Source organism: Echiichthys vipera (genome assembly GCF_963691815.1).
Source record: "Echiichthys vipera genome assembly, chromosome: 15".
Classification (NCBI taxonomy): domain Eukaryota; kingdom Metazoa; phylum Chordata; class Actinopteri; order Perciformes; family Trachinidae; genus Echiichthys; species Echiichthys vipera.
In genome coordinates, this window is record NC_139840.1 from 20,375,102 (window position 1) to 20,401,255 (window position 26,154).

The 26,154-nt window shown below is 43.0% G+C and overlaps 2 protein-coding genes across 3 annotated transcripts in view; both read right to left on the reverse strand.

Moving 5' to 3' along the window:
- The window catches only part of ephb3a (eph receptor B3a), a 30,127-nt gene extending 10,649 nt beyond the window's left edge, over positions 1-19,478 (reverse strand). Inside the window, exons 1-10 of the mRNA XM_083928525.1 lie at positions 19,019-19,478; positions 12,565-12,629; positions 9,715-10,387; positions 7,467-7,622; positions 4,914-5,249; positions 4,043-4,167; positions 2,368-2,524; positions 2,057-2,165; positions 1,707-1,759; positions 650-772 (exon numbers count right to left, since the gene is read on the reverse strand). Of these exons, the coding sequence (XP_083784651.1) occupies positions 650-772; positions 1,707-1,759; positions 2,057-2,165; positions 2,368-2,524; positions 4,043-4,167; positions 4,914-5,249; positions 7,467-7,622; positions 9,715-10,387; positions 12,565-12,629; positions 19,019-19,082 (1,861 nt within the window). The 5' untranslated portion in view covers positions 19,083-19,478. The remainder of the gene's footprint in view (positions 1-649; positions 773-1,706; positions 1,760-2,056; positions 2,166-2,367; positions 2,525-4,042; positions 4,168-4,913; positions 5,250-7,466; positions 7,623-9,714; positions 10,388-12,564; positions 12,630-19,018) is intronic.
- Positions 1-26,154, reverse strand: part of LOC310958237 (TSC22 domain family protein 2-like) — a 163,724-nt gene that overhangs the window by 77,722 nt on the left and 59,848 nt on the right. The window lies entirely within an intron of this gene.

A 26,154-nucleotide genomic window follows, 5' to 3' on the forward strand; every position in this document is an offset into this window, starting at 1 on the left:
GGTGAGGGTGACGGTGGAAAGGGTTTGAGTGAGCGGAGGAAAGAAGAGGAGGGGTGGGGTGGAGGAAAAGTGCAGGGAGAGGGAACGTTACTGGTAGGATTCGGGAGTGAAGGAGCTGATTTGAAAAGAGTTGAGGTTCGGCTTCAACTGCAGGAGAGGATTAGAAAAGAGAAGAGGAAAGGACGGGAGGTCGAGGGTCAAAGATGTTGGGGAGAGAGGGAGTGGCCCGTATAGATCGAGTGTGCAACCTGGGAGCGGTGGAGGGAGACAGGGGACGGGCGAGGAACTTGGGGGTTTTGCATTTGGTGCCTGAGTGTTTACAAGGGGGAGAGAAAGAGAAAGAAAGAAAGAAAGGAGGAAGGTTGAACGAGCAGGAGCAGACTGTCATTTGAGGTGAAGTTAGGACACACATGCTGCTGGAGGAAAAAAAACAGACTCGAGGGAAAAGAGCTACAGAGAAGATTTTTACTTCAATCCTTCCCACCAGCAGCTCTCATGCACACTCTGTGAATCCTAACCCCTTTCTCCCAGAGAGGACTCTCTTACAGAACAGACCTGGAGGCTTGATGGCACACTCCTGCTCAAATAAATGATTAATGAACCTGAATCCTTCTCCGTCCTCTTGGACAAAAACAACAACGTTGTTTACCTGCACCGATGACTTCTTCTATTTTCACGCAGGAGATGTCTATCTCTTTGGCGAATTCGTGGATGGCGTCGTTGGGGTCCTCGTAGGTGAAAGGGTCGATGTACACTTTGACACCTGGAGAAACTGAGAGGGAAAAATCACAGAGAAGTCAGAATCCAGTCACACCCACCTGCGTCATACGGATGAAATAAATGTTAAAATCTTAAAAAGAAATGGCAATATACAACACATCGTGGTAAATGTATTAAAAAATACATGATATTTATTTAGATTTCAGCATTGAATTCATCTTTAGCGAGACCACTGTCATGGCTTTACGATAATTATGAAGCTAGAGTCTGGAAATGGTTTGGGAGCAGCCGGAAACAGGTGGAGAAAAGATCACTTATTAACAACTGCACTATTTGGTTTGTTCGTTACTGTGGAAACACGGCTGTGCGATATGGTGGACTCATTCTAAGGTAACAAAAACACAATGATTCTTATTTTCAGGTGATTATACACTAAATGAAACATGCTTAAACCTATTTCCTAAAATGTCGAGCAATTTCATGACTTGCAACAGAATTTTAAAACTATAATATAATATGATCAAGGAAGTCATATTCAATTTACTGTGATTCATTGCCAAGTTCTGCATTTTTTAAAATATATTTTACTACTCATCTGAGCTGTTGGATCTTTATTTTACGCATTTTTTCAATTATATTCATTTTTAATGTATTCAATTATAATGCAGTCTATCGATCAAAGACATTTTTCATTGATAAACCTGGACGGCAAGTCAGCCAGAGTTTTTTTTAATGTGTTGTTCTGGGTGCAATGTTTAAAGATACACCAAAAAACACAATAAAACAAGATATCTTATTAAGTCCACATATAAAGAGGAGCATCGTGACAAACATCAGACAGACAGGACTTCCTCTGAGCAAATCAGGAAATGGTTGTCTGACTAAATCAGGTGATTGGATAATTGATTGGATCAGTTTGCTAACTGTACTGGCGTGACCAAAGCACCACAGAGGAGACAGTTCTCAAGCTGAACACATAAGCTTACTGTATTGCTGCAGTTTCTCAGTGTACTCCAGCTCTGAGCCGCTGCGCTGCTTCCTGTAAACAAGCAGCACATAAACAAAGTCACATTCACGTAATCAGTCTCGACCCTTTCCAGGTACAGCGAATGAAACCAATAACCAGCTGCCTTTCAAATGAAACCTCAGACTGCCGAGGCAGAAACTCACGGGGCAGCTCTGGTTTTTCTCCCCCAGAGCTCCGTTTTGAGGCTAAAGAGTAACTACACACCCTTTGAAAGCATGTTAAAATTTAATGAGCCTCTTTGTTCAGAGACTAACGAACAAAATGAAACATGTAGTTCAGGGTGTCAGTAATAAAAAATCAAACACTTACTTGAGGCAGACAACAGCGATCACCACCAAGGCAACAATGACCACCAGACCTGCGGAGGCCGAGCCGATGATGAGAGGCAGCTGGTCCTGCACAGACTTCTGAGGGTCACCTGGAGCAAATACCACACACAGACACAAATGAGCAAATAACAGAAACACTACTTAGGAGGTTAAAGGGTGGCCTGTACTGCATGTGTAATGGCTACCAATTAAGGCGGCCATAAAAACTACTAAGCTTGAACCCTTATTAAGAAAACTGTAGCAGCAGATCATCAAGAACAGGCTGTAAAGCAGCAGAGAGGTTGTCCGTACTGTGGAGGCTGGTGCTGAAGTCCATTGGGTTGCTGTAGCGCCCGTATCCGGCAACGGTGCGAGCTCTGACTTGCACCACGTAGGGCGTGGAACTCCTAAGCCCCTCCACCTTGGATGAGCTGTGCTGGGATGTTACGGTGTGGGACATCGCCTGGCCCTGAAGTAAAATAAAGGACCATTATAGCAGCAGTTTCAAGTGTTTTCCAGATGGTTTTTAGATGGATCGTAGGTGAGGAATCAATTTTTTGGTTCTCAGATAGCATTATAAAGAAATATGATGTAACTTTTGAAAGAAGAAAATAACGCAATACTCATCTTATACAATAAAAGTTGAATTCATGAGCAATAATACGCACCATCACTCATTTTAACAGGCTTGCTGCTACAGCTTTTCTCGTTCTGGTGTCACCCATTGCTTTTGGTGGCTAATGTTACCCAACTGTATTGCACAGGAGGGTACTTATGTTCCCCGGGTCCTATATTCCCCGCTTTGTATGTCACTTCACAGAAAGGGTCGTATGTTCCCCGGTCTGTTATTTTTCCACAATTAGTGTTGAATTCTCCAGCCAATAGGCCTATGTAGACCCTAACACTACTCCTTAACTCTGACCCTAACCGTAACCCCTAACCCTAACAAGATTCTGCAATAAATCAGTGAAGGCAGAGGCTTATGTGAGCGGGGACCATAGGACCCTATTGCTCTGTAACTGACTTAATGACTTCTCTTCTTGCACTACCTTTACACTTCACAAGTTTAAAGATAAACTATAAGTTAGATATATTAAAAAAAATGCACATCTTTGTCAAACAAATGAAAAGTTCAATTCATTAGCAATAAAACACACCTTTCAACCAATACATATAGAGATGTCTTGCTGCAACTTCACTCACTTTCATTATCAGTAGTTTATGGGGGCTAATGTTGCTAATGCTAGCTAAATTAGGATATATTTTGCAAACCAACATTACTGTGTAAGTTTGTTAACTTTATGACTTGTTTCCTATTGTGTTACACAACATTTTAGCATTTACCTTTATCCTATAATTGGCACTTTTATCTCTGTTTAGCTAAAGTTACAGAGTCTTAAGATTAAGTCTTCAGACTGACAGCCCTCCACTTTCAAATGATTTGTATTAATAATCAGTTCAAATTGGTTTTGTGTCATTTGTACATATATTTAGATCTGAACCTCAATTTTTAAATCTGTCAAGAAAAAAAAATAGAACTGGCTCAACTGGCTCATGCCCTAATTCCGTATGAAGTCAGCAAGACACTGAACTGGCTAATCAAATACATGTAAATGCATCTTACTGGTCTTCAAAGCCGGAACAAATGGATCTGTTACTAAAACTGGCCTCCGGGAACCAATGAGGATCCTTGCATTTGTTTAATGCAGTGCTGATTTAAGTCTGAACACTTTAAGGGTCTAAGGTTTTTACCATCAAAGGTTATGAAAGGGTCATAATGGGCTTGATAGAGTGGATACTCTTCAACAAGACACGTTTAGACTACCATCACACACACACACACACACACACACACACACACACACACACACACACACACACACACACACACATTACATTTTACATTGTTCAGCTATAAAAAAAAATGCTTCTCTCTGCACAGTTCAATAAGGGGAGCTCTGTGACCAACATTAGAGCGACAGCTTACCCTCTCATGGTATTTAATCTCATAGTCGAGGATGACCCCGTTGGGTTTCTCAGGCGGCAGCCAGGACAGGCTGAGAGTGTCTGAGGTGGAGCGCATCAGATGGACGGTGGGCACTGCTGAAGGTGCTGCAGTTGGAAATCAGACAGGACACAGTTACACTTTAAGGCACAAGACCTACTTCAATTAAGAGCTGGTGGATCTTCACTTTAAGTTGCCATTATGTTCTCTTCCGACGGCACAAACCATCACCGTAAGATAACTATTATTCGAAATACCTCAACCTGAACGGTTTAAGAAAAATCGTACGTGTGTCACCTTCACAGTTCTGCAGATTATTGATTTGCGAGGCCTGAAAGTGACTCAATTGACAGTCATTGTCCGGGGTCCATAAACTGCAGTCAGGTGGATTAAGTGCAGGTTAACCGGGTAATTACAGTCTGTGAAAGGTGCTGAGCAGCTTAGTTATTGATGACGCTGCAAATATTAAGGGGCGCTGTTGAGAGGTGACATTGTCAGTGATGTAACCTTAGACGCCTGGTTGACAGAGTGCTGAATGTTGACAGTGGAGATAAAAAGTGTACATAACATTTTATCTGCCTTTCCTGTAACTCCCTTTAGCAAGGCAGAGCGTCACCTAAGAGTTTCCCAGGTGTCGCTCTCACTGAGCACATTCAGCAGTGTTTATAGTTGGTGTTAATGCTGCTCTGGATACTAAGAGCTCATTAGACACTTATTGACACTGACTGAACTTAGGACCCACTAACCAGCCTGTTTCATTGTGATGTTAAGTGGTATTGATCGGAGCTCCTCTATGAATTAACTTGGTTTGTGGGCGCGTCCGATGTCATTGATAGATAGATCTTCTACTAACCGGCTTGGTTGGTGGTGATGTTGACTGTGGAGTAGCTGGGTGAGGTGGGGTTTTTCCCAGAAACCCCGTTGACAGCCTGCACCTCGAAGCTGTAGCGGGTGTGAGCCTGCAGATTCCTCACCACCACCTTCTTTGGCCTCAGCCCCAACCTGCGAGGAGCGATGTCCACATTGTCGTCGCAGCGCGTGCAGGGGCTCTGGTCCCGCAGGCATTTCTTGCACACCACGTTATAGACGAGGTCACTCCTTCCGCCTGTGTCTTTGGGTTCCTCCCACTCCAAGGACAGCGAGGTCTCGTTCACGCTGGATATAACGTTGCGAGGGGCCGAGGGAATCGCTGAACAAACACACACACAAACACACACGTGGGTGTTCAAGACGGTGGGCAGGCAGAATGGAAAAACACAAAGCAGAGGCTTTAGTCATGTTCCCTATGCAGTGCTTACATTATCCTCCCTCAGTGGTGAGAGAAATGGTTTAATATCTCTGTAAGAAGGCAACAAAAGGAAGTATTGCACGTACAGAAACAGGAAAGGTGTTGGTGTAATCCTATTTTTTTTATTATATAAAATCCTTTTGTGTGAGTAAATGTGGTAGATTGCTTTACAGGCCCCAAACAAATCCTTAGGATAGCGCAAAGAGCATGGAAACATGTAAAATCACAACAAAGAGGGGAAATCTGTCCTGGTGCAAATGAATAAATCAACATTTTCAGGAGGATAAATTCAACCTGCCAGGCACAAGCATCGCACCACTGTTCATCACTAAGTAATGTGTCTTTATGAAAAGCACATTTCTGCCGCTTTACACTGTAACTCACATCCATTCCTATGCATAACCCCTCTTGGTTCTCACAGAACTTGGTTAATCCAATCTTGATAGAAATTCATGTCATTGTGTCAGTGTAACCCTGGGCCTCCCCGATTCAATAAGAAGGGCCGTGTTTTGAGCGAAGAGTGTTTGAAACCTGGATAAAGCGCGATAACGGCGGAGGGAGACAACAAAGATCGGTTTAGCAAAGATGCTTTTCATCCTTTTACAGTGAAAGAAGAGAAAGGCTCTCGCTCTAAGCTTTCAGCGGCAGAACATCTAACCTGTCTCAAAGTAAAGCGAGGGAAGGGAAGAGAAGAGAAGGAGAGGCTCTCAGGCCATCAACTGTTGTCGGCCAAAACTGCCTGTCTTTCTGAGTTCAGCTCCTCGGCCAGGCTTGCCCTGAGCTGCGTTCCACTCCCCTGTCCTTCCTAATGAGGCACACACAGTTCAGAGTGGAGGCTCTTCTAATTGGACACCCGTCTAAAACACACGCTGAGCCCAAGCTGCTGGCCATTGACTGGCTGAGCCTCTCTTATGCAACATACCACTTCCAACACAAAGCACAGGCTGCTTGGCACAAGCTCTGACAGCCCGCAGGGACAGGACTGTCAAGCCTGTGTGTTTGTGTGTGTTTGCATGTTTAGTCGGAGGTGGTGCTTGAGTCCCTGCCCGCCTGTCTGTGAGCACTGGTCAATGTCAGAGTCCACAGTGTTCCTGAGACGAGAATCTGGGGAAGACAGTTGCGGGCCCTGTGTGTCATTTAACGCGGCAAAAGGCCCCTGGGGGGTGATTTTACACGGTCAAGGCAGCTCATGTCGCTCTCCATCAGTACTGCTGGGACTTCTCTCAGAGGCCTGTCCATGCAGAATAAGCGTGGACACTGTGGTCAGCACCACCAGAACTACTTACCACCAAACGGACAATTTCCATTCGAAATGTGGACTGACTCCTGAGGGAATTCTGACTCATCTGGCTCTTAAGCTGCTTAATACTCCGCTATGTGCAGCAGCTAGTCGCTAACTTTGTCTGTCTTCTGTTCGGTGTGCAGTCTTTAGAGCTTCGTCACTGAAACTGCAAGGTTTGCAATTTTGTTATTACCAAGATATGTATTATAGACACTTTAAATGTCTTCTTATTACAATTTAAACCAAATAAATCTGACAATAGTTAATCTTTCCTGTTTGTTAGTTACTTTAGCTTGACATCACCGGACCAAATCTTAAATGCATGTCACTCTGGAGCGTAGCCCGAAAGCCTGGACAGACCTACAACCAATCAGAGCAACGTAAAATGCGATAGTGTTGACTGACGGACAAATGTAAACGGGCTTCAGCGTGCAGAGATGAGCTGTGAAGAGGCAGCATCAGAATGTCTGTAAACAAGTGTTGCCATCAGAATTTGAAAATATTACTTCAACAGAAAGCAGCAGCCATCTTGATTGTTTTGGAAAAAGCCTCAACAGCGCTCCTCTTTACAAAGCTAGGTTTATTCTCGTTGTAGCGTCCCAGGCTAACTTTCTGGAGTAAGGCACAAAATGATTCCACTACACAATGTGCTGTGTATGACTGTGTATGCCACAAAAGATATTGATTTGATTTGTCAAACCAACACTTATGTTTGCTGATTTCCTGGCAAAAACCTGTTGATTTCAGTTGAACTTGATGCAAATGCAACCTGGCACTGATAATTCACAGCATGTTACTTCAGAAAATGTAAGACTGTGCAGTGGAGGATGACTTACTGGTGCACGCAGAGTCAGGGGGGTCGCTGTCAGCGCGGTAGAAATCGCTCTGGCAGGGACAGATATTGGCTCCTCGTGCACTGGTGCGACTGTTGGATGGGCAGGGAGCACAAGATCCCTCTCCGAATTTGGATTTGAAGGTTCCAGGGATGCAAGCTGGAGGGGTGGGAGAGAAAACAAAAAGGACAATAAGAAGAAAAACAAAACAAAACAAAAACACTGTGCCTGTCACTTTCCCTTATCTAAAAGACAAGTGGCTGTCACATCTGTCACGGAACAAAAGCTTCTCCTGTGAAGTACCTGTGAAGCTCAATATTGATGCAGAAAATTCTTACAGGTACTTGAGAGATGGCGAACACTTCAGCAGTAGGTCTTATCTATATATTTGCATGTGCTCTTTCATTTTCACTCTCTCTATCCGGTGACATTAATCTCCCCCCAAAAAGAGAGTCGGGATGACAGCTAAGTTTCATGTTGAAGAGGAGGATGAAGATGAAGATAGGCTGCTGACAGAAGATTGCTGTTGTCAGACAAACAGGGATGGAGAATGCTTCTGAGAAGAAGGGATACAACCTAAACCCATCAATCAGTGTCTCTTCTATTGTGTCCTCAGCTCTCCAAACTACACGGATGAATACAAACAAGGCCTCCACATGCATGCAGAACAGCTCCATTATAAGCCAATAAATCAATTCAAATGAAGGGGGCATCGGAGCGGACGTAAATTAGCGGAGGAGAGTTATCAGAAAAAACATACACAGTGCAGTAATCTTAGACGATGTGTCCAGGCGATTAATTTGAATTCCAAAGTGCCACGCTGAAGGTTGACTGATATCGAGTCTTAAGGATAAACCGGCATAAGCCTGCACTAAAGAAGGATTCAGATAAAGGGGATTAGAAGCAAAAGGTCTGGATGTATCAGCCTCCAGAGCCCCACGTTTTACTATTCCCCACATTCCTAACTGGTGGTGTAAAAGTGGGGTCTCTGGCAAACATCTGTCCCGTCAGCGTGAGTGCTCATAAAACCCAGCCAGTGTGAGAGAGAGTGTGATTAACTAGTTAAGCTAAGTGGTCTTTCAGTTTGAACTCAAGTTCCACCCTAATTCCCAACAATGGCACTTTTAGGAAAATCAGCGCGGCTAATGGCCCTGCGTTGTAGCTCTAAAACTGTGCAATAAAAAGCCAAAGAAGATAAGATGAAATTGTACCCTTTTTTTCCCTCCTATAATTCACTGGGACCTTTAGGCTCTACACTCTCTGATCTGATTTATATTCCTTCTATTACACAGTGCATCATCATTTTCTTTTATTTGTTTGTTTTCCTCGCCTCTTTTCGAGGGAGTGCTGAATCAACCCACTGTCTTGCTTCAATCCATTAACCTCTTTGGAGGGCACGATGATTCTCCTGTTTTTGATAAACTAATGTTTTCATCTCCCCCTCTCTATTGTGTCTCCTCTCCTCTTTCACCTCCTCCTCCTCTTCGCCTTCTTTCCTTCCCATGCAGTGTTTGGCTGCGACCGAGCGGCCAGACTGAGGTAAGAAATGAAATGTCTGAGTGATTAATGTTAGCGTGGCAGTGTTGGCTCATGTTGGTCTGAATGGTGTTAATGAGTGTGGCCGCCTGTAGATTAACTAACGGGAGGCCGCGGAGGAAATTACACTTCCTCATCGCAAACCGCTGGCTGAAGCCCTAGAGAGCTTTTTATCAGGCTTTGGCGGCAAGCTTTTAACCTTGAGCCGCCAAATGGCAACAAATGAGCTCTCCGGCACATGTTCGACACTATTTCTCACGCCCAGGTGAGGAGGCTTCACTTGTCTGTCTTTCTGCAGCCCCCCCTCCATTTTTGTTCTTCTCCTTTTGCCTGCTGTTACCATCCCATCTTTTGCAATTCACACCTTTTAAGTACTAACACTATCGCTCTTTCTCTGTTAATATCTCTTTTCTCTGGACATTGCACGGTTTCCCTTCTATTATCTGCATTTTCCTTGCACAGATCTATTGGCTCTCTATTTTGTGCCTGCGCGCTATCTTTCTCTCCCTCACTGTCCTGCACTCGCAATATTTGTATGCTGCTCCTCTCTGCAACACCTCATTAATTCATACTCTCCTCCACCCTCCTTCACCCTCCCCTTTCAGGAGCCACACAATAAATGCGGAGAAGAGGGCACAGACTGTGGTGACTTGCACTGAGCATATAAAGGAGGTTTGGTTAAATAAAAGTCCAAATGTCTGTTAAACGCACATACCTTGGCACTGGGTGCCGTCTGAAGAAGGTTCAAAGCCAGCGACGCAGGTGCACGAGCCCACGGGAACCATCCACTCGCCGTCCCCGTTGCAGTACAGCTTCAGAGGGACAGACACCTCCATAGCATTGGGTACACATGCCCCAGGAGCGATCACTAAGGAGGTGGCTTCTGCCCCTGTAGCAGTCTCAGGGAAGACAGCGAAATTGGCAATAGTGGTGGAGCACTTCTTGAAGAAAACCCTGACTGAGATCAGAGACATGCAGGCACCCAGATCCTGGAACGCCAGGTAGAAGCCAGCCTTGGAGAGGGGGCCAAAGCTACGCACTTTGGTGTTGATCCTGCCCGCCTCCAGCAGAGAGAAACTCTCATCTGGGGCAATTGTATCCACCTTTACATAGGGGTTCTCCCTCCACAGGGGGCTAGTGTCTGTAGCTGTGTCCCCCTCAGATTCATAGTAAAACAGATTAAAGGTCTCTTTGCAGGAGCCAGGGATGTTGGGGATGCTGGCACAGTCACGGACAGAGAACTTGAGCTCTACGTAGACGCGCAGCACGCCCTTGCGGGGGATAAAGTCCGTCCTGAGCCAGTTGTTCTGGTTGGGCTGTCTGACATTACACACCTGGTAGGTTCTGATTGGGCTCATGGAGTCGTCGTAGCCGCTAACCTCCTCCCACTGTGGAAACAACAGAGACACTGTGACAAAGGAAGAGATGACAGCAATATCTGGAAAGACTGTAAGCGCTGTGGACAACTGATAAAGACAAGGCAGAAAGAGAGACAGCAGGTTTGAGAAGAAAAGGAGGCTAAATTGGATTGATTATCTAATGCTTTTTCATTATTGCAACAGTTATATTTCTCATTCAACAACTGAGCAGAAACTCACCCATCCAATGTGTTGTTAATTAAAATTGAGTAATGTTAAACGTGGTGTATCCTAATGCAAACCATTCAAGCATAGAGGGCATCCAAAACAGCAACGTGACTTCTGCTGTAAACACACAACACACATTCCCACACTGTGGTGGTGTTCATGTGGCCCGTGAGGAATAATTTTCAGCTAAAATGCTTCTAATTACACAAATCATTCAGAAAATTCCAATCATTGCAGACTATTAATAGAAAACATTTTCCCATTAAAACATATTTCACGCATCATGCCTGTTTAACCAACGGTCCTGATGCTCATCACGTTTTGGGGGGTTTGGAAAAGGAGGGATGTTTCGCTGCTCATCACAAATATGTTGTTTATTAAAATCTATGCACACACACTTATAGGAACCAGTGCTCAGGGCTATAACTGCTGCACTGCAATCGAAGTAGAGAAGAAGAGGAGATTTTTCTATATCATATAAATGTGTTATCTGTGCTGAGATGAGGGCATCAAACTGTACAATTGAAATGAAAACATTCCTCATATATCCATAATGCACACAGTGAGTTATTTATTAAAATGGCCACCTAAATTCAATGCAGTCAGTTTGATCACACTGACAGCACTCCTGAGCACCTGTAACACACACAAACACACACACACACACACACCCAGTATATATATATATATATATATATATATATATATATATATATATATATATATATTTATTTTTTTCCGCCTACACATAAAGCCTGGCAGAAGTTATTTGCATCTCTTGTTGTTAATATACCAGGTGGACTGATATATTTTACATCATGAAGCTTTGAAAATAACCATTCAAAGACATGACTTGCTGCAAGGATGTGACTTTTGTCTGTATCAATAAAAACTGCAATCATGTCAATGTAGAGCTTTATATGTTGTTAGAACTGGTCTTTGTATATGGTAACTAACGTTGTAGCCTATGTGAAATGGCTTCATTGGTCAATACATTTAGTCCATTAGGAAATAACCTTGTGAGAAGTCAATCTTTTTGATTTTTTTTCCTAATTCCCTTTTGGACAGAACGCTTCATTTCCATAACAAATGAGCGTCCTAGAAATTGATTATTTCAACTGGAAGAAAATAATGCATAACTCATCTCACGTCTCTGAGCTCCTGTGCAATTTATTCCCAAACGATGAGCCCAAGAGTCACCATTAGATGTCGTAAATCACCAGCAACACGTTGATGCACTACCTGACAAATATGATAATTGCCGGGCCCCGAACGTATGGGCTTGTCAGGCGCGAGGAGAGAGGCTGCCTCGCTAGTCGTGACATATGACTTCATGGGTGCTAAGACATTCAGAGCCGGCCCTTGTAGGGAAAGGAAGGAGGAGGGCTGCCGAAGATCGTTTCCATGGAAACCCACTATTTCCATTGACTGACTATGCGCTCACGTAGCGAAGACAAATTACACTGGCCGGGAGTGGGGGAGGTCTGTCAGGCTGTTAGCCCTTGGGTCAAATTCATGTTGTTTTATTTTCTCACCATTCCTATAGTGAGGATCAACTGAAAACTTTAATTTCTGCCTGTAATGCGCTCTTGGGCCTGTGTTATAAAAGACACATGCTTTCAATTATCAAGCCCTCTATCCTGGGGAGACATGCGAGGTAGAGTCTACCTTATAGTCCTTACACACTGTGGGGCTATGCTCTGTATATCTAATAACAGTAATCCTTCTTCAAGTTATTTAACATTTTCTAAATACAAAAAAATCTTTGATTTCTTCCACATAATGTCACACAGTGTGTTTCTAATTTGCATTTTAGTATTCAGGAGAGCAAACATGCACTGCAAAAACAAAGTTATAAAACAGTAGGAGGTGTGCTGTTCAAGGCAGGCTGGGCAAATGGAACAAATGTTGTTAAATTAAAAAAAAAAAAAAGGAACACAAAACAAACACACACACACACACACACACACTAAACTCACCCCACTCTCTGGGAACGTGGTCCATGCCAACTCTGTGGTTGCCCACCGACTGTCCATAAGGGTTTCTGCAAATTAAGAGTAGGAGGAAGGTTTACAAACTTAAATTAAATGGTGTGTGTGTGTGTGTGTGTGTGTGTGTGTGTGTGTGTGTGTGTGTGTGTGTGTGTGTGTGTGTGTGTGTGTGTGTGTGTGTGTGTATGTGTGTGTGTGTGTGTGTGTGAGGTGTTAATTGTCGCACAGCAATAAGGAGCACACACACACACACACACAAGATCCCTCTGCTTGACAAAGGATGCAGGTAAAACTTCATCTCTTTCATAACCTCCACCCACGTGCACTCAGAATCATGGCATATTTGTGATGCTGTCTAATTAGAGCTTTCTCTCTGTGTGTTTGGCAGACGCACAAATGCACTCCTTTCAATATTCATTTGTGTAACTAAGAACAAAGCATCCTCCAAGATTACCCTTAACAAGAACTGGTTCAGACAGCACTGGGAAATAGATCACACATGGCGGGGGCTTTCTTTCCAAACGGTGCCGTAAGTGCGACGCCTCTCTCCGCCTGAGATCTGACAAATCTACAGGTGATCTGAGCAATTGTATTCTTCACCTAGCTGTTTACGACTTGGCAAGGAGGTGAGATCTCGTCAGACAATCAGAGGGGAAGCAGAGAAGGAACAGCAGGATCGATGAGCATTGTTGTCTGGTTGTCAATCAGTCGTCACCTGATTGGTGGTCCAAAGAGTTCATTACACCTCAGAAGACGCAAACTCCCTCTGTGGGTTCTAAATACACAGCTGTGTCCGTGTCGACTCCCATTGTTCTGTTGTTCTTAGCACATAATTACTGAAACAATTACACTTTCTACATGGAGACTCAATGACACGTCGCCTGCTGTGCACCATTTGCTCACAAGTCGTTGATAGCTGTGCTGAAGGAGGGTGTGAGGGGATAAACAAATAACATGACCTGTGTAGAACAACAGCAGCACTGTTTCCAAGAAACACGGCTTTGTTCTGGTAGCATAGTGTTGGTAGATGTATTGTTTTAAAGAGCATTACAGCACAGTGTTGTCCCTTTAAGTCAATAATAGAAGTCTGATTGAGTGGATGGATCACTGGTCCATCTGTAGTTGCTGAACTAGAGATATGTGCTGTGTTTACAGTCTGTGCTGCATGTTCATTAGAGAAGCCACAATGGCTTTTCTTCCTTTTAGAGGATGAGAGATAATGAATAGTGGTCCGTGTATCCAACAGAATAGATTACATCTGTGGTGTTCAGCTAGTGCTTCATGTGGTCACATTCACACTGCAGTTACAAACAAGATCAAGTGGTAAGGCTTACTAGTTCTGGGTTTCAGTGCAAATTTGCTTCGCTGTGTAAATAGAAACAATCTGACAAGAGTCGCCCAGAACTATGCCGGGGAACAACAAACACTTATCTGCTTAAATTGAAGGTAGTTGGACTCAACAGTGATCCTCACAACGAACCAAAGAACCAGTGGTGCATGGACATTGATATGTGGCCAGGAATCAGATTTCCTGATTTTGGCGCCGGGGAAATACACAAAAAGCAAGGCCTGAAGGCAAACAAAGCCTTGGTGCTTGGGCACACTTCAAAGCTGGACTTGTTAACGATGTCAAAGTTACACGGACACCATTGGATATGCTGGTTGCATTTGGGCAAGTTTGTATAAATGTTTAATTTCATTAACGTTCTCCTTTTAGGGCGCACTCACACTGTCCATCCGTACCTTGCCGAAGCACGTTTTTTGGCTAAAGACTAGTTCGTTTAACCAGTGTGAGTGCAACCGCGGTACGCTTGCCGGCCACGGCCCGTTTAAGAGAGTTGGGCATTAGTAAAGCACGTTTGCACATGTACGAGCACGAGCGTGCACACGTGTACGAGCGTGAGGCCTATGGCGGCTCTGACGTCATTTTATGTGCGCCTGTTCGGACATGGAAAAAAGAAGGAGGGACCATGCGCGGACATTTAAAACAATGGCGGCGAAAGGTTCACGTTGGTGTGATGCGGAGGTGGAGTGTTTACTGCAGATTTGGTCGATGAAAATATTAAAAAACAGTTGGACAAGAAGCACAAAAACTCCGAGGTCTATGGAAAGATCCGTGACCGTAAACAAAGTGACGCATCTTGATGACGTCAATCAAAGCGTGTGACATGTGACGGCGTGATGACGTATAGGCAGCAAGAAGCATTTGCGTGAGGCCCAGGTAGTGTGAGTACAAACGAGCCTGAGCCGGGGGGGAGGGGAGGGGGGGACAAGTACCCTAAAGCACGGGGCACGGTATGGACGGACAGTGTGAGTGCGCCCTTATTTAGAGAAACTCTAGAGAACTCTAATGTTAAACTAGCTAGGCCTGTCTTATAAGCGTAATGTTAGCTAACATTGCCACTCACTAGCGTTATAATTTGTGCAGGTAAAACACAGCCAGAGAAGGATGTGCAGTAATAAACTATGAATGGGATGTTCTCAGCGCGCTTAGAATTAATGTTAGGTTTGACAGATCAGCGTTCATCCTGGTTAGATACTGAAAAAAAACAGTCACACTTTATAATCAGGGTACAAAACACATGCTTGAAGAAATAATTTAACATTTTAGGAAATTGCTTTGTTGCAGTGATTGATACGACTCTCAAGTCTGCTAAATATGAAGCTAACGCTGGGAGCTTAACTTAGGATAAAGACTGGAAAAAGAGGGGAAACCTCAAAATACCGACCAGCACCACTAAAATTCAGCGATAGACATCTTATTTTCTTTCTTTAAACTGTTAAAATAATTGTAAAAGCAATAAATAATTGTTTTACGAGGGCTTTTGTCAGACTATAGGTGGAGTTTGTTACCTCTGGACAGAGGTATGCTAGCTTTTGCCTCTGTTTCCAGTCTTTGCGCTAAGCTAAGTAAGCCAGCTGCTGACTGTAGTTTAATTTAGCTGATAGGCACGAGAGTGGTATCAATTATCATCTCACGCTCGACAAGAAAACGAATAAGCATATTTCAACATTGTGCTATTTCTCTGAGAACATGTGGCAGACACACTTCTGTTTTCAGGCTGATCAAATGTGTGAAGAGGGCCCTCCCATGTAACTGGATTCAGCTAATTTGGCGGCACATAAATTAGAGAATGAAGTACATTTGAATTAATGTTCATTAAGTGATGATCCATTAAGAATGAACTAATCACATGAACTCAAAGTCACTAATGTCCTAATGGTGAGCATTAGTGATTTGTCACCAGAATACTTTAATGTGCAGATAACAGTGTTATAAGAAATGAAAAGTTTGAAATAAAACAGATGAGTAGTGCTGCATAATGTAAAAAATAATTACATACACAAAGGAATAAGTGGCTGCCTCTACCTTGGTAGAAAATTGAGATCACGTTTACCTCTGCATAATATTGAATAAGTTATATTTATGCACCAAGAAAGTGTATATTCACGGACTGAGCTTTGAATAAATTACTAATGTATTAAAGCATTCCCTGTCTCCTGTACGTGTGTGCGTGAGGACATGAGCGACAGCAGTTAGCAGCGGTCGTCAAGCCCAAATAAAAGATTGTGAACAAGGTTGTTTTACTGATTAGCATGGCTTGAGCTCGAGAGGAGGAACTAATCAGTGAAATCAGCTGCTGTTGTCTTTGCTTGGCTACACTCGGCCCTCTGCGGCACACGGTTAAGTGAATGCCCCCGGCCTGCACGCCGCTGATCCGGCCCGTCCCTTGGGTGTCTGATCCAGCGCGTCGTCCATTTCCTCTTCTGTCCCGGTTGCCCAGAGTCAACAGAGACAAAATCACTCAGCCTCAACTAACCACAGGCCTGAGAGGATGCTCCCTTAAACAGGCTTCACCTCACACAATGCACATGCAGGGGCAGCGGGTTGACCATCCTACATCTGTAAAAAAAAGAGTTCAAGCGCCCGTGAAAGCCCAATTTCACTCTGCTGAAGCATTCTTGAGCAATATAGTGAATCCCTAGCAGCTCGAGGGGTGCTCTTCTATCCGAGTATGACCTTTGACCTCCCTGTGGAGCAGGACAGGCCAGAATTTCTCTACAAATACTTTAAAGAATCATAGTACTTTAACAAAAAAATATGTTTAGCCAGTGGGAGTGGATGATATTGTATATCCCAGAGCTTAACATCTGAGTCCAGGCTTCACACAGTCAAATTTCAGTGTGAATAAGGTTATCATTCGCTGGCAACTTTATTCACTGAAGTGTGTTATCGTCACTCACTAAATCCAAGAAAACGGTTACGATTGAAAAAGATCCCCATTTGTTCCACAGTTCTCCCCCTCCCTGTTAAATTTACAATGCCTTTGAGATCGCCTCGCTGCTATAACTCAAATCCAGAAATCTCCCCCATCTCTTATAAAACTACAGCAGTGCTGGAGTCATTCCGCCCCTGGGGTAAAAAAACAATGTTGCAGTGGGAACTTTAGAGCATCACCACCCGTGGCATTTACCTTTTCTTTTTTTTTTGATGGCCCGCTGGAGCCAAAATGCCACACAACTCTGCATTCCCAGTGCGCTTGGGGAGCTCACACATGCTAATGTTTTATTCACTTTGTGAGAGCGGGTGCATCATGAAAGGGAGGCCTCGCCTTGTACTACACTGACACTCGCTGTCAACAAGCAAACATATAAAATATTAACATCATCATCAGTTATCAGAGCATGATCAAATGTATGGTTATAAATAAGTGTAAAAAAACTGGTGTTCTTGCGTTTAAAAAAAAAAAAAAAAAGAACTTCTCTGCTGATTCTCAGCCAAGGTTCATTTGTATTTGAGTGCATGTTTCCCTCTATAGAATCACAGTGATAACACTCGAATGAGATGCTCCGTTTGACGCTTGATGAGCACTTTCCGAACAAGTCAGGCTGACCTAATTCAATTTCTATTCCTGCATCTGCTTTTACAGTTCAACAAATAATTGTTCCTGTTGATATTCTGATGTGAACATACAAATGAAGCTCTCTATTAAATGTCAAAAATGCTTTTTTTTCTACAATCACGCACACGCACACGTACTGCAGATGACTTTATAAAATGCATTGGGAGTTGTCAACCGTGTAGTTTATGAGCTTTTAAAATAAAGAGTACAGTAAAAGCGACTGTAAATGAGAGACACGTAAAAACGCCACGGTTGCTGAGGCTTTTACTGCAGTCTGTTGGTGAGCATTGGAGAGATAAGTCATCACTGGAGCTTATCTGAATAAGCACACACTTCAAGTTGCAGTTCAGCTTGCATCATCCATGTGCAAACAAGCTCCAGATTCAAGCCATGTGTTGAAATCCACTGAGTAAGCACCTAAATAAACAACATGCAACAACCCACTGAAAAAAAGACCCCCCCCCCATCCTCATTTAAACCCATCCAATGATTTGCAATTCATGTTTCCCCTCAGAGGACAAACATTAGTTAACCCCTGAGCTTTGAGTAACAGTAGTGGTCCGGTTGGGGTTGGGGAACAGGGCTGATCATCACGACGTTCGGAGCCTAGTGGGACTTGGAGGGCTGCTGCCGCTGCATTGATTTACTTGCTGACACCAGAATTGATGAGGGATCAGGCTGGCTACGGTCCAGGAGAGGCAGATTGGACAAGGGAGGGAAAAGAAGGAGGCAGGGCTGAGAAACACAGCTCAGAGAGAGAGAGGAGTCGCTGGGTGGGTATAGCAGTAGATGGCGAGGGTGGGCTTCTCCCTGGAGCAACACTCCCTCTGGAGAGAGCTTCAAGGGCTGCAGCGTACTTGTTAAACCATTGACCTTTAATTCACACTTGTCATCTAATGCGTTTCACATGTCCCCGTTGGAGCTTCAGGGGCTGGCACTGATCCGCTCTGGTCTGCACTGATCGGTGGGTGAAGCCAACAGCAGGTTTTAAACCTTTGACATGCATCATATGAGTGTTGTTTCTATTGTCCAGAGACAGTGTAGAGGTACTGTCTGTGGGGGTTTGAATCTAACCTCTCTGGTGCTGTAGTGGGGGGAGAAAGGTGGGGCAGGTAGGTGGGCATCCTCACTCGGCTTGTGGTTGTGACATCAACAGGGACAATAGCAACAGGGCAGTCCGTCAGCCGCAATGGGAACACTGGGATGTCATCACACATACACACCACACACAGAGGGAACGAGCAGGCTGATGCATGTGTACATGGATTACTAACACATTGATACTCAGCGGAATTGCCTGTTTAACAGAGCATTATATGCACAGCTTTAATTACCCAACACATGAAGGGACTCTTGCAGATCTAATTCCACCTACAGAAACAGCACTGGTATTTAAACGGGCTCAGCATGATTCAATTTGTCAGGAAAAATCCACACTGCTCCTATAGAACCCTTATGCTTAATTGCCAAATTGTAACACAGTCCATTGTTCATTCACCACAGACAAAAGTAGTCGTAAAAAATATGAAACCACCTACCTTCTACAGCCAGCACCACGGGGACAATGAGGCTGCACACCCACAGCAAGTAATCCATTGTCATAAAACAGGCTTTTGCAACATGAATAAAGGTGTAGACCGGACCCCCCTTCGGATGGATGGAGACTCAAACACAGAGCACCGCAGCCAAGCTTATTGTTCCTCTCCCAATTCTCATGTCTTCAGTTGTGATGAGGGCTCCCACCGCCCCATTTTACCCCCATAATAATATTAATGAGAAAAAAAACGGTTTGCATTCAATCGGGTCCCGTTATTCCTCCGGAGTTGTGAATGCGATGCCACAGGATTGCTACACTGTCTCATTCTCTTTAGATGACTTTACGGACAGCGAACCTCCGTCCAGGGGCGCATCTCTCTGCCGCTGCCCTGCCCGAGCAGAGGATGGGAAACCCGGGTGTGCAGTCGACTCTCGCCCGCAGAGGAGAGCTGTGTAGTCCACTTCGGCCAACTCCGTGTAGCTGTTGCTCCTCTGCGAGAGATGTGCGTCGGAATGGCAACACCGGGACAGAGACACGGAGGAGGGTTGGGGGCTCAGGCTGCACCAAGGCAGACACAATGAACGGCAAGTTTCCGGTCGAGATTTTCAAAATAATAGAGGCTACACACTATGTATTAGCTGCTTCATTTATTCATTCAATATGATTTACAATGCAACAATGCAATGTAGGCTAAATGTGACAGATTTAAAACCAAAGACAAGTCTTATATAATTTATTATATTATTATAATAATAATAATAATAATAATAATAATAATTAAAAAAAACTTTGATTATTATGATATGATTATGATATTTGAATATGATTTTTTTAAATTATTTTCAGAATCAGACATTATTTTGGTCACAAACTCCAGCTATACAAATAATTTTGCATTTCTATTTTTTTGGAGTAGCAACACTTTTTTCCCCTGATCCATTATAGGCCTATTATATTCTATGCATATTGTATTCTGGCGTTCATATTGCAGGTTATTCTAGTTTCTTATCTATAGGTTAAGGTGCAAAAATACACCCTTCTGCTATTTGGTCTTTTTTGTATGTGTGTTAAATATATGAATGTATCCCCTATACAATTAACCATGCTTATAATAATGTTATTATAATTATCAGAATAAATCGTTTCTAACTGACTATATATATGTATGCCAGCTAGTCAGTAGCCTGATAGCCTTAATTGTAAATGTTGTTTTAGTCTATCACGGCATTTATATAATTAACACTAATTAAGGCGTCATTCAAAGGTGAGTCACACCTTGTAGGAAACCACCGCTGAGTGGTCTGCGGACAGAAGATGACCTCATCCTAACCAGTGATGTCATAGTAACATTTCTCTGACATCATCGTTCACGGGTGATGAGCAGTTGTGGGACGTACATTTACTCAACTACTGTACTCAAATCAATTTTGAAGTATTTATACTTTACTTAAGTAATTCATTTTTAATCTACTTCATACTCCTACTCCACTACATTTCAGAGGAAATATTGTACTTTTTACTCCACAACATTCATTTGGTTACTTCACAAATTCAGATGATTAATACAAAATATTATCAACAAATCAAATAACATATTGTTATAATGTATATTAAGATACACAGCAGACTATAGAGTAAATAAAATTAGCCCCACCTTTATCAGCTGCAACATTAAAGTGATATTTACATTAATCTCTCAATAAATATAATCTGAAAATATAAAATTTTGAAATGGGCAGTTCTGTATAATGAGTACTTTTACTTTTTGTACTTTAAGTTCATTTTGATGCTGATTCTTTTGTACATTTACTTAAGTAACATTTAGAATGCAAACAAACATCCCCTCACTTCCTAGTATTTAAGAGAGAATTTAAGACATATACAAAATCCCTTGATAAAATGACACGGAAGAAAGCAACAGTTTTAAAAACTATTGCACTCAAATAAAGGTTATCTAACGTGTACTAAGCCACTTTTCTGAAGAAAAAACTGTGACACAACCCCTGTTTATACACTTATCTGTGGTATTTTAATGCAACGCAACATAGCAACACATTGAATATAAATTTGTGATTTCCCTTTGTTTTGTTTGTTTTTGACTTATTTTTTGTTTGTTTGTTTGTTTGCTGCTTAACCCTTTTTTGTAAATCTAACGTCTGTCTTATGTATCCACACGCAGGCATGTAATAAGAAATGGATTCACTTGTCTAACCCATGCTATGAACTGAATTTTGAATTATTTAATAATAATTTAAAGGAGAACAAAAACAAAAAAACACACACTTTAATTGGAGTACTTTTACTTGTAACTGAGTATTTCCACAGTGTGGCATTATTACCTTTACTTAAGCAAAAGCTCTGAGTACTTCTTCCTTCACTTGTGATGAGCTCATAATGATCCCTTACCAATTTATTCAGAATTATTCAAACATAAATATTTCTACGCTTTTATTTTGAAGTCAAAGGGGCTACACTTCCGGGTTTCCTCCCGAATGTCCCTGTGTTGCTTGACGCAGCAGGCGGGGGGGATGCTGGTTGGTTGGTTGGTTGGTTGGTTGGCCAGCAGACAAGCGGACACAGCCTGCAGTGTTTGTCCGTGCAGGCTGCAGGTAACACCGGCCTGAACGCTTTATCCACCGCCGCCGAATACGGATCAATTCTGCTATTGACGGTAACAGTGGTCGCATCTGCGGGGAGCGTCGATGTGTGCGTGGGTAATAAAGGACAGACAGCGCCTCCCTCCCGCGGGTTTATTAAGTGGCCGCTGGCCTTTGAAGCTCAAACTGCATAATAATAACCATCTGTGATTCCACTTACTGGGTGATTAAACAAACCCAAATGCACAGATTGTACTTGATCTAATCAACTGATTCATGCAATTGTATACCATACAAATATTATAGCACATGTAGATCTATAAAAATGCCACAAAAAAAAAAAAACACACACACACACACTGAGGCCCCATAGGAATACTGCTGCAACACAGTAGGTTTCCCTCAGGGAGTCAATGAATGAAGGTACAGTTTTACTAATTAAAGTGATATCTTCGACATTTTTGCCATCTCTGTCTTGCAGCCTCTCCTTTTGGGTCCCTTTTCACCACACCCACCCAGTCTTTTGTCCCTTGGCGGGAGAGAGAGAGAGAGAGAGAGAGAGTGAGTGTGTGTGTGTGTGTGTGTGTGTGTGTGTAAGTGTGTTTGTGTGTGTGTGTGTGCGCTGGCTGGTAGTGGCTCTCAGCTCAGGGACAAGGCTCCCCTCACACTGCTCATTCATCCCTCTGTGTGCCCCCATTCCCACTGCTTCGACCCCCCTCCGACACAGGAACACACACATGCAAAGTTTCCCCCAAAAGTCCTTCTGTGCTACAAACTCCACATCGCCTGCTTTATCCCCCACCCTCTCCCAAACCTCCACCCCCGACTTCCAAAGCAGCTCCTCCATCACCTCCTCCCCGAAGTTTCTTTTGTCCCGCCGGCTTTGTGCACTAATTAACTACAGTTCAGTTCCCAGCAGGCTCGGGTCAGCCTCCACTACTGCAACCAGTGATGGACAGCTCTCTTTAACAAGATATATCCAAACTAAGACCCCCCAAAAGAGACAGACCGTTCTTCATGGCAGCATTGGTACAGTCATTATGAACCGGTCATGTAAATAATATGTGACAGCGCAAGAAAATCAGTGGCGGTGTGGCTCTTATTTGATTAAAAGGAAAATCCATAGCTTGTGTGTGTGTGTGTGTGTGTGTGTGTGTGTTTTAAAAGGTTCCTAAGAGACCAAGAAAGTGTTTTGGACAAAATTTACAAATCTGCTTATTAATTCAGCTTTGCAACAGTCCTTGAATTCCCTCAGCGTCTATAAAACGCACAAACAGAGAATAATAAGTCTTAATGGATACCAATATAACTGCTGTTATCTTTACACTTATGCTAATACCAATGCTAATCCTAATGCTTTCCTTATGTGGAGCGGGGCGGAAAAAAGGGGTCATATTGTAACACTTTGACTGAACAGGGCCCCGTGCAGTCTTGGCTTCAAGTTCACCCGTAGCCCTTCTGTATCTTCAGGTGCTCCAGTGCAACCTTTCCTCCGACATGATGAACCAGCAGTCAAACATCAAAACTCTACAGTTGCTGACTGGACCAGGGGATTGTGTTTGCTTCAGTTGTTTCCGTGACGTGGAATAAAAAATTGCCGCTCTGGAGAGAGTCTCCCCGTCCAGGCTGCAGATGAGAAATCAGTTCTTGGGCTCAGGGGGAAAAGTACATATTTTACAGAGCATGGAGAGGAGACGTGAAGAGCCGGGGATGAGGTGGAGGGAATGAAAACTAGCTCTGTGGAACAGCAGTGTTAAGCTGACAGGAGGGGGATGACAGAACATCTCCACAAAGCCAGGGCCGTCCGTCTCCTGCAAATTGTATTGTGAATTATGGAGCGTGTGTGTAAAATAAACATGCATGGGCACAGTGAACCTTTTCCTAATGATGTTACGCTATATCAAAACCATGGTTCAGAGATGCATAACTTACAATAATATCCGTAGATAGTGACAGGAATCTTTCCAGCTCATTCTTATTTCAATCCATCGAACGAAATCAATGAATTCTTGGTACTTGTCGTGTGAAATGGTAATATAATCCACCACTAAGTGTAATTCAGGCACAAGATCATCACATGGTCTTTTCCGGCACTTACACTCCTCAAATAAGCCATCGAGATATATTTTTTTTCGTGTAACAACTATTAAAGGAGAAATCCTGGGGAGTCGCTAACAGCCAGACGTGGCTAACACTGATTAGCTCGAGGCAGTATGGTGAAGGCATTAAAATGCTTTTTTTAACCACTAATGCTGCTCAAAATCACACCAAACCTCTGCAGCAGCATGAGAAGAGTCCTTACACAGAAAACGAAGCACCAATGGGCTCCTTCCTATTGGATTTTATTTGGTAATCACTTGAATGGAGAAAAAAATTAACTGTCTCGATGGCTTATTTGATGTATGTAAGTGCCGAAAAAGATCATGGGACGATTTTGCGCCGGAATTACACTTTAAATCTGCATTTAAAACTGATTTTAAACATAAAAATCGATTGTAATCTCCGCACCATTTGGTAGCTGTTCCAGAGCTTTCTCTCATCTCAGAGTTTGCAAAGCCATGCTTTCAATTCGTTTTCTCTTGTTTTTTTAAAGGACTTCTTGGATTCTTCTTAATGGAAATTTGACTATCTACCTTCTCCCGACGGAGATTATGATGCAGAACAGCTAAATGGAACCTCGTGGTGAAAATGTTTTAAGAATGAACTTTGAACCTCATTTTGAACATTAAAGTTTAGCTGTGCTCGCAGAAGATTTACAGCTCAGTACCATTCTGTCTGAAAAAGGAGCCGTATTTTCCGTCCCTATATGGTTATAGTTCTACACCAGGGGTTTTCAAAGTCTGAGACTGTGGGCCTCCCCTCAGACTTAGCTTGGAAAAAGACGCCCCCCTCCTTAGTCTATTTGCCTATGGGATCCTGATGCTGTTATTTAATCCCATAGACACTCAACTACTGAGCCAAGATAGTCTAATATTACTGTTTGACTTAACTTCAGACTGCAGTCTTTTATTCATTTCTTAGAAAAAACAAAACAGTAAAACTCCCCAAAACGACTCTATTTCTGAACTATCTCTTTAAACAAATCACACACATTGAAGCTACTCTTGTGATCTTCGTTTGATACCCAGTATATGTTACCTAATGTTATATTTGTTTTACTCCCATTTACTTAGCCTCCCCTGAAACAGTTTGGAGCCCCCCCTTGGGTCTGAAAACATCTGCCCATTACCTCTGTAAAGAAAAGCCTCCCTGTTTCCCAGCTTAATCTTATATGTCACATATGCAGCACATACATTGGCACTAGATTCCTATAAGGAGGGTAAAAAAGAGAGTGGGGGACTCGAGCCTCCAGTCGTTTCTCCAACCTTACACAATTAAAGTGCTTGAACAACACAATACCACCGGGACTGAAACCATGGACAACAGGATTACCTGCACTATTCAAAAATGTCCACTATCATCAAAAAGCATTGGCACGCCATGGACCATGTCTTTAAAGGATACCTGGATACCATTTTTAAAGGACTCCCTAACCTCAGAAACATGTTGGCGAGGGTGAATTGCCCATCGAACCCACCTCGCAGAGGACTAATAGAAGCACCTCTTTAGTTTTGTTTAGTTTAGTTGAGTGATTTCCTCTAAAATTTTAGATTTATTGTTCTTCTCTGGGGATGTTTACTGAATGTTACTCGACACCACTGAATATGGTACTTATCTCTTCTATAACTTCACACCCTCAGCTCACGAGATCACTTCCTGTGTTTATTTAAGATGGCGTCCTGCACCGTTGATATTTGTCTGATGCTTGAGCTTGAAACATCTCCACCCAGGTGCATTAAACAGGCGCTGTTGTTATTTTTATAAATACAGCATTTAATTTTATAAGCTACAGTCTCCATATGTCATGATGGAAATATAAGTGCAGCCTTGTTGCTGTAAAAAAAAAATCTGTCCATAAAACTGACACAATTCCCTCAGTACCCAACAACAGAGATAATCTACTTTATTTACGTGACAGAAAATTATCTGTCAACAAACACTGGGGGACAGAGTTAATGGGGGACCACACTGTCAGATAATGAGAGGGAAAAATCAGGAGAAGTCTTTGCGTGAAGAATTGACACATAATTCTGTGTATATGTGAATATCTTTTATTGTCTGTTGGAGCTCCTTGCTTGCTAACAAGGCCAAAATAAAGAAGTCACGAGCACAGCTGAAACACAACATGAAATAGTGCAGGAGTGGTGCTTTGCTTCATTGATTGGATAAGTAATGATACATGATTATTGTCAGACAGGAGCTGGTTGTTAGCTGGTGCTTAAGGGCATAAGCACTGCTGGGCTTTTCACATAAACCGCTGTCAGCTTGTGCTTCTGTGCACCATTGATTGATTGAATATGAATTGGTATTGGTTTGGTGCGTTCGTCGCGTTCAGTCAAACTGCTCCTGAGTCGTGTCTTTTCATGGAGCTGTCAGACGGAGCTCCGGGTTTGGGCTGCAGAACTCCACCAAACATCGGCTGCACTTCCTCTGACTCCCA